The 8,650-nt window shown below is 33.3% G+C and overlaps 1 protein-coding gene across 1 annotated transcript; it reads right to left on the bottom strand.

The window, feature by feature from the left end:
- On the bottom strand, positions 1,649 to 7,024 carry LOC18602957 (vacuole membrane protein KMS1). The gene is made up of 8 exons (XM_007034655.2): positions 6,620 to 7,024; positions 4,916 to 5,127; positions 4,488 to 4,566; positions 3,591 to 3,878; positions 3,235 to 3,392; positions 2,635 to 2,751; positions 2,281 to 2,460; positions 1,649 to 2,168 (listed from the first exon to the last, which is right to left on the bottom strand). Exons 1-8 carry the CDS (start codon positions 6,675 to 6,677, stop codon positions 2,004 to 2,006), a joined length of 1,257 nt encoding a protein of 418 aa, XP_007034717.2. The 5' UTR covers positions 6,678 to 7,024; the 3' UTR covers positions 1,649 to 2,003.

The following is an 8,650-nucleotide window of genomic DNA, read 5'->3' on the forward strand; positions in this document are numbered from 1 at the left end:
TTTTGGATAACTTTAAGGGTAAGGTTGCTTTTGCAGAAAATTCCCCAGCTTTCTGGGAAAGAAGAGTTCAAAGTCAGTAAAAATGGAATAATACCTAATACTTGCCAACTAATTTCTCTTCAAGCCTCCCCCTTTTAAGGGTTAATCCAAAAATTTGCCTAACTTTTGGAGTAGTGGCAAGTTGGAATCTAAAAATTAAGTTGATAACACAATTTATCAATCAACATCAAACCAACCAAACAAACAAAAAAACAAAAAAACCTTAAACTTCAACATTTTAAATTCCACATATTTTTTTTAGCAATTTATTTTCACTTTTTAATAAATATCAAATTAATAGAATGATGACAATGGCCATTTTTTGGTACCAATGGAAGATTTCCCAATCTAAAAAGGCAATATTAGTTGGAAAAGGCGAATTATAGAAAATTTTCCAACTATTATATTGTTCATAGATAAACCTTTTTCTGGTCGTATATTTTAAAGCATTACATACTCCTAAGTTTTATTTTAATACATAAAATTATCGTTTATTTCAATTTTATAATTCTCGTTATTCTAACAAATGATTCTCCACGAATGTCAATACATATAATTTATTTGTTAATGTATGTTTCTCTCTGTTACATCCACTTTCTCTTGAGGTGGAAGTTACAATATTTCTTGAAATATTCTCCTTGAATTATTTAATGTGGAGGTTTAGATCATTACTCCTAATTGATTACCTGAAGCGATCTAGTTCAATGTTTTTTTTTTTTCCCTCTTTAAATCAAATACCAAATATAATTTCTTATTCCCATAATGCTTGGGGTTTTGCCTTAATTACATGACATTTGTGTAAAGACAGGCCATATTTATGTGCACTGGTTGGCCAAAGACTATCCTGAACTTGTTTTAATTAGGGAATCAACTGCCAGATTAACATGGCAATCACCTAAGATTGATTAGTTTATTTGGTAAGACTGAGGTCCAAATCATACCTTGATCTAAGCCACGTGTGACACAAACTCCAATGTTAAAATGCTGACTGGATGATGGTCTTATCAGATTTTATTACTCAAAATTCACTTAAAACTCTTAATTCAGTTCAGTCGAAATTATTGTATAAATGACAACATTGATTACATCATACTCATCCAAATAATTATACTTTTCTAAGTTTAAAATTTGAGCTCTCAAAGCCTGAAGATAGAAAGCAGATGCCCACTATGGTATGTCTCCACTAATATAAAATTATAAATGATTAAATAGGATTAGAGGAGCTGTTAGCTAGCTACTCATAATTTAATCTGCCTCTAATCATGACTAAAAAAACCCTCACTGTAGCCACACAGAGAGAGAGAGAGAGAGAGAGAGAGAGAGAGAGAGAGAGAGTATCCAATCTATTCGTATTATTTAAAAGCAATTTCGAAAGTGGCCTTAATCTCCTGCTAAGAATTTGTTAAGCTTACTTGATAAAATACTGTAAGAAAATGTGGATAAAAGTGCTTTTTTTTAAGTATATTTCAACATTTAGCATATAGTAATTGATGGTACATGTAATGATTTCAAAAACAAAATAAAATGCCCATCAGGGCTTGAAGCAGTAGTAAGCAAAATGGTTACCTGTATACAAGGTAATGATGAGTGAGATGGAACGCAAAACTAAATGTTGAAGGGCCAGATAATTTGTCTTCACATTGCCAAAGAATGATGAGATTCCAAATTTTCAGTGTCAAAACAGTACTTAACAATGGGAGAAAAACTGCCCAAACCAATGATCACCCCCAGGATTACACAGGATAATTAAACCTGTTGCTTCTGTTGTCTGTGTTCCTATTTTTTCTATACAAGCTTCTAACAGGGGACTAGCTAGTGCAATGGGTTCTTTTTGAGTAGCTTCAATAGTAATTTACGAGAGAGCATTAACTTTTAGTTCACTAACGCTACTTGTAAATAAAGAAAAAAAGAAAAGACGATGTGAGACAGTGTAGCCGCTTCATCAAGGCAACAGGGTCAAACTCCTAATCGGAATGTGTTGAAGCAGATAACGTCTCTGCTAGCTGCTTATCCTGCTCCTTTTTCAGATACCTTTGAGCAGTCGCGTTAACAATCTTGACAAAGAAGTTCATGAGCATAAGCCACACAACAGTGTTCCAGATAGAAGCAAATGAAAAATCCCACTTCTCCTGAAGCAACATTTTGCAGAACAGGTTAATAAAATTTTTTCCAAAGCAGGTACTAGTCAGTTGAAACTCATGCTAAAATAGATGGATTTTTTGCTCTGGCTTAAGGGAGTACCTTACTATTTGAAGGCACAGGACGTGGGGCGGCCAAATACTTCTCTTTCACAGCATGAAGTTTTGCTGTGAGCGTAGGCAAGAAAGAATCAAATCCAGGAATGAGGCTGAGCACCCAGATCAATTCATTCTCTATCCAGTCAAGTAGTTGATTATTACAGACAGAGATAATAAAAACCGTCTGCAGAAAAGATATCAAATAGATACTTATAAGATACTCACATTGGACTTCCAAAATAAAGATCAGTAATCTAGCTTGATTAAGAAAAGAAAAACCAGAGAAGTTTCTGTTCTTCTGGTAGTAATCAACAGCAGCTCCTGCTTTTATGTAAAATCACAAAGGAACATCACAAACCTGTATGTGAGTTTTAACAATTGCCTTTCCAAACAATGTTGCGAGAAAGAACTTCCAGAATGGAATTCCAAATTGTCCACACATGATGCCAGCCAGGTCAAATAAAGGATTTGGGACCTGAAAGATAATTCAGTTTCATCAGCAGGTTTACATATTAACATCAGTCAACAATAGCATAAAGAGCCTTTATAAACCATGGTCAACTTATATTATATTGGAATGAAAATAATTAAAAAGGTGTTCAAACACCATCTCTGTCATGCTCCCACAACTTCATATGTGACGTGATGAAGTTATCACATGAAATTTATCTTAACAAAAAGAAATGTAGCTTGAGAAAATTTTACCAAGATGAATGTTATGATTTAACCCAGGAGAAATGCATCAGAACATTGACATATCTAGGCCAAAGTATGATTAGGTGTGCTCTTGTTCATGTGTGTATGTGGAAAAAAAACAGGCCTAAGTGCATAACATACTCACACAAAACAAATATTCACTTAGAAAAACAAGCTACTAATTATGCATCAATGTCTCAATCTTTTGCATTTGCTTAACATATTGTGCCATGACATGAAAAAGGTGTTAATTATGACAGACCGAGGCAAGCACTAAAATCGTGAAGAAGTTCAAGTGTTGGGAGTGGGATAATAGCCAGCGTTTGATCTGTTTCAAGTGAGTAGCTATGAATCCATTATCCTCAATTGAAGAAGCATCCAATTCTTCCATAGCATCAATTTTGCTGCCTGACACACGAGCTGCATAAAGCAGAAGATCAACATAAGATGGATATTATATTTTAACAGTGAGTAGTCCTTGTACAAGATCAAAATGCATATAACAATATTCAGCAGCAAAGAACAGCCAGGGTTTTGAACTTCAGACAGAATAATAGATAGGGGCCTCTTCCAGAAATGTTGTCACCAGCTTTCAAGTATAAAAGACTGTGCTCATACCTGCCCTTGAGATAAAGTAAGGAGGAAGCTCCCCAAGTGCAGTCCCGATACCCCATAAGATAGCCTCCATCTGCACCTGCCGCAATATGCTGCTAAGAGGAACCCGTGACCCATACAAAGGGGGCCCAAACTCTCCGCAGGATTTGTCCAGCCATGAAGGACCTCTCTTCAACTGTATTGTATCATATGGAGCACTTTTCAGATCTACTCGTCCACATTGCATTGCTTTTATTGTAAACAAAGCAATATGAGGACCCAAATATAAGACAAAAGTGTGCAGACCAGATCCTGGAATAGGAGAAAGGTTAGATATACAAATAACATATGAGAACAAGGCGCATTGCTTAGGGTGTTCAAAAAATAGCAAATAACAGAGCCGTATCTGCGTATAATCAGTTCACTGAAAATTTAAAGACTCCAGAAACTTTCCTTGCCAAAATGTGTGGATAGCAGAAACCAGACAAATTTATTTCCTCCCTTTCATCCCTTTAAAATGTTCTAAACATGTGTGTACACCATAGATAACAATCTTGAGAGCAATAATTAAAGAGATACTGATAATGCTCAAATTATCCCAGTTTGCTAGTTTTTGGACAATTGATAAAACTGATCAAGACAACCAAAGCCACCTTAAAAATTCAAAAAACAGCAATAATTACAAAGAAACCCATCTAAAAGATAGAAGACCTATTTTTCAAATGCAAAATATTGCATATTTCCACAAATACCATTTTACATCTGCTTAGTCTACCACTGCTTGTATGAAGAGTTTAATAGCCTATGAATCATACTGGTATAACAGCAACACAAAATTGCCAATTAATACTAATCAAGCTATATCATCAAGCATCCTCATCCAGACTATCATAAAAGATCTTATGAAATCAATGTTCTTACCAAGACCAATTGAAGATGCAACACCAAGGGCAGTCCACCATAATCCAAACCGCACATACCGAGAAACTTCCTCAACATGCTGATGAAAAAGGGAATCAAGACATCAACTGTTAATTATTGTTTCCACTAATCTAGTCACACTAAAGGAAGAAGAATAAGAACGAAACAGAAATTAATTCAACAAAATAATGTGCACAAATTTATCATCTTCACTATATAAAAAGGCTCAAAATATATATAGCTCATCAGGTGATGATATAGAAGCCAGTATAACACCTCCACAACCCCCTGCCCCCAACCAAAAAAAGAAAGGATAAGGTTAGGGAAACAAAATAATAATGAGCCATTTGCATCTCTCAATTACATAGCTAAGGGCTGTATATCAACAGAAATGCATGACAAAGACAATAACCTACAAAATTTATTACCTTTTCATGAGGGCCCTCAATTGTCACAAGCAAAATTCCAAAAGCTGCTATTAGAGTGCTTAAAAGCATAAGCCAACCACCCTTTGCCAAAAGATATAATACTGATCGCTTAAAATATTGAAAGATAGCCAGAATAAAAAGCCTTAATGTTTTGAAGGGCTGTGTTGTCAATGTTAAATGTTCTAATTCTTGCTGATGTCTCTCACGCAAATCTGCACATTGTAACAAGTCTATCAGCTAAGGGTTCAGTAGAAGTCCATGACTCAACATTTTCTTGTTCAACTGAAAACCAAAATAAAGCTAATATCATCACCATGCCGCCATAAAGGAAACTGTTATAACCAAGTCTAATTCATTTACCGAGGAAAAGAAAGCAATTATATACATTACAAAAATGTAAACATGCCTGCGATAATACTAGATATAGAGGTTCTACATATTCTAAGAACAGAATCTCAGATGAGCAAATAGATTAAAAGACAACATTACACTCGTCAATATTAAGAAATAAGGCAGTCGACTTGATACAACATTGGTAATACGGGTCTGCACCAATCTCAGAGATGGTTTTCCCATACTCTAGGAGAATCTGATTAAGAAAGCCATCCCCTTTTCTTTATAAAATCCAAAATCTCAACAAGACCATGCAACCCCTAGACCTATATGTGTCATGTTGACCTGTTCCTGCTCAACTAAAAGCCATGACTACTTTCAACTAAAAGTTTAAGATTGGTAGAGAGAATTTTGAATCAATCTCATGGAGGGAGGTTAAGATAGCCAATACTTTAATGGAAGCTGAATGGGTAAGAGGCAGCGTAAATAAAAAGAGAATTTAATAATTTTGCCGACCCTTGATTAACATACATTGGTAGAAAGTCAACCCAAAAAGAAAATGTATACATGTGTGAGTATATTTTCAGCATTTTTATTTGACACACCAAATTGAGTCCTAAGTCCTTATACTACAATCTCCAAGATTTGATATCATCAATCCATACTTAGTTTACTTCTGTTTTCTTTTTCCACAGCATTGTTGCCAGAAAAACCCAAGTCCATATAACATCTAAACTCTCAAAACCACACATTGCACCAACAAAAGTGCTCCTCAAGATGGAAACTTTTCGATTTCATGATTCACAAGAACAGCCGCCATAAGCTAAACCCATGTTTTCCCACTAACAAAGATTGCAGCCCAGATTGAATCTTGCTCAAATTGACACACTAACGTGTGAAAACAAGCTACACAATTTCTTTTTCCTTCATGCTGCTTTACCAGAATATTAAAAAGCAGTCTCTTTAAGATGGATAATCTCTTAACTTTCATGTTCAAAAAGTATTCGAAAATTGCCTCATTGCATCGTCAAACCCAAAATCTATTTCTTTTTAATCCTTCCCTCACAATCAGCTAATTTTCATATTACTAATAAATAACCAACCAATTTTAAGAGAGACTCGGTTAACACAATTATTGATTTTTACAACAACTACATCATAAACAATCCAATTAGACAAATCCATAAACGATAAAAGATCTAGAAAAAAACCCAACTTTATTTGAGTTCTTAATTAAATAAATTAAATGAGGAGAAAACAAAAAATCCAATGGCAGAAAAAGGGAAAGTAACAACAAAAATCAAAATTTCAAGAGGGAAAAAAACTAATATTAACAGAAAAAAAAGGGCTTTAAAAAGTTAAAAAACTTGCCTTCGATAGAAGTATCCATCTGTTGAGAAGAAGAAGTCGCGCCTTTGCCAGACCCCATCTCCAACCTCAGATACTACAATTAAAAACAAAAGTTCTAGTTTTCTTTTACAATTTCTTCAACAAATTTGAAATTTTCGTCAATATCCACCCCTTTCTCGGATAAAAAGCTTTGATTCTGGGCAAGAATCAGACGGCTACGATCGAATTACTTGAAAGGGAATCAAGCATTTTTCTTTTCAATCACGAATACAATCAATAAATTTATTTTTTTCAAATAAAATGGTAGATCTAGAGAAGAAGAAATCAAAAGCGGGGAAGAGTCATTTTTGCGTGAAGATCTCTTCCTACTTTGAGCTTTTATCGCTCTCTCTATCTCTCACTTCAACGTGAAAAAGAGGAACGACCGTTTAGATCTTTCTCCATACATAAATCAAATAAAAGAATTTGTTTATTTAGTAAAAGGTTAAAATTACATTGTTACCCATTGGTGTAATTCATTCAGAAATGAAACCACCAAAAGTAAATAAATCAAAGTAATTTAATTAAATCTTAATAGATTAAGCGAAAAACAATTTGGCTGTCAGCACGTGCTTCTTATTTAAATTTGTAATTAAATTATGGATTAAGAATAAAACACCGTAGCAGTCAGCAGGAATTTACGTGTTTGTTGGTCCAAGATTCATCTATGCAAATAATAATAATTTTTATTTTATTTTTGCTATTGGGAAGCCAAATTAGTCAACAATTAAAGGCAAAGGAAATATTTTTTCTGTTCACGTTGAATGGTTCAATAGTTGATAAAAGCTAATTCCCACCGAACCAATGTCACTTTTGCTACTGTCATTATCATTATTAGACCCCCATTTTCATTTATTTATTTTTAAATAATCACATCCACCCAATCATTAACCACAAATTTCTTGCACTTAAGTATATTTAATTAATAAATACTCAAGAGACTCTCTCTATCAAAAAAAAAAGCCCAAACTCGATCTATTTGTTATTGTTATCTCTTTTTAAATAATTCGGGGTTTCAAAGCGAAATATTAATATTTTTATATTATATACCAAAATAAAATAAAAGAAAACCAATTAATCACGTTACAACCATAACTTGGAATGCGGCACATGTTGTAACGACAAACAATCCAATATCCAAATGTTATCGCTTTTAAAGTTTTCATTATTTTTAGAATATAGTTTTTTTAATTATTTAGAAATTGACGTCTGATACAGACAAGATGTTTTATATATTAGTGTGTGTATATATATAGTAATATTTTAATGTGAACAATTGAAGGTCAGGTTGAGAGACTAACCAACAAGATGCAATTATTTCGATGATGATGCATGTGCCGAGGATGATGCCGGACAACAAAAGCTCTTCTTTTATGATAAATTTGTCCCTTTTCTTTTAATAATGTTGAAAATTTAAGCAAGGAATAACAAGGATTGCCTTTTGTTGAAAGATTGATCTTTGAGCGGCATTTCTTCCTTTACGCATAAAAACACTACAAGAAATTAATTGTTTGCATTTATAGTTGGATTTTCATCTGTCTTCTATATTTCTGATGATTAATTATATTAAAATTTAAAAAATAAAACAGAAGAAGAACTATATTGTTAAAAATTAATAAAGTCTTTAATTGAATTTATTTTTCACACGCCAGATAAAATTATAATGAGAGGAGAATATGCCAAAAGAATTTAGGCATATTTCAAGTGATTCTATCTTGATTCTAATTTCACATGCTACCAGATATTTTTATCCGTCTAAGTTGCAATCACGTAGGCCTCCTTTAATCATTATTTTCGTAATTAATTTATATAATTAGTGATAATAATCTTCTTTTATTTTATAAATTTACAAATATATGACAAAACAAAATCTGATTCCCAAACTGTCTACAAACTTTTGGAGTTAGTTATAGTGTACAAAGATATCTCCAAGTTTTTGGGTAGAAAAGAAGAAAAGGGGTAAAAGTCTAAACTGTATCAACCTTCAGTGGATGGAGAATTTGACAAACAAAT

The sequence above is a fragment of the Theobroma cacao genome, chromosome 4 (genome assembly GCF_000208745.1).
Source record: "Theobroma cacao cultivar B97-61/B2 chromosome 4, Criollo_cocoa_genome_V2, whole genome shotgun sequence".
NCBI classification, from domain to species: Eukaryota; Viridiplantae; Streptophyta; class Magnoliopsida; order Malvales; family Malvaceae; genus Theobroma; species Theobroma cacao.

Coding starts and splice junctions, on each gene's coding strand:
- LOC18602957 (XM_007034655.2), bottom strand. CDS start 6,677: ATGGGGTCTGGCAAAGGCGCGACTTCTTCTTCTCAACAGATGGATACT. Junction 4,567..4,915: donor TTGAGGGCCCTCATGAAAAG/GTAATAAATTTT, acceptor CTTTTTCATCAG/CATGTTGAGGAAGTTTCTCG. Junction 2,169..2,280: donor CTGTGCCTTCAAATAGTAAG/GTACTCCCTTAA, acceptor ATGTTGCTTCAG/GAGAAGTGGGATTTTTCATT.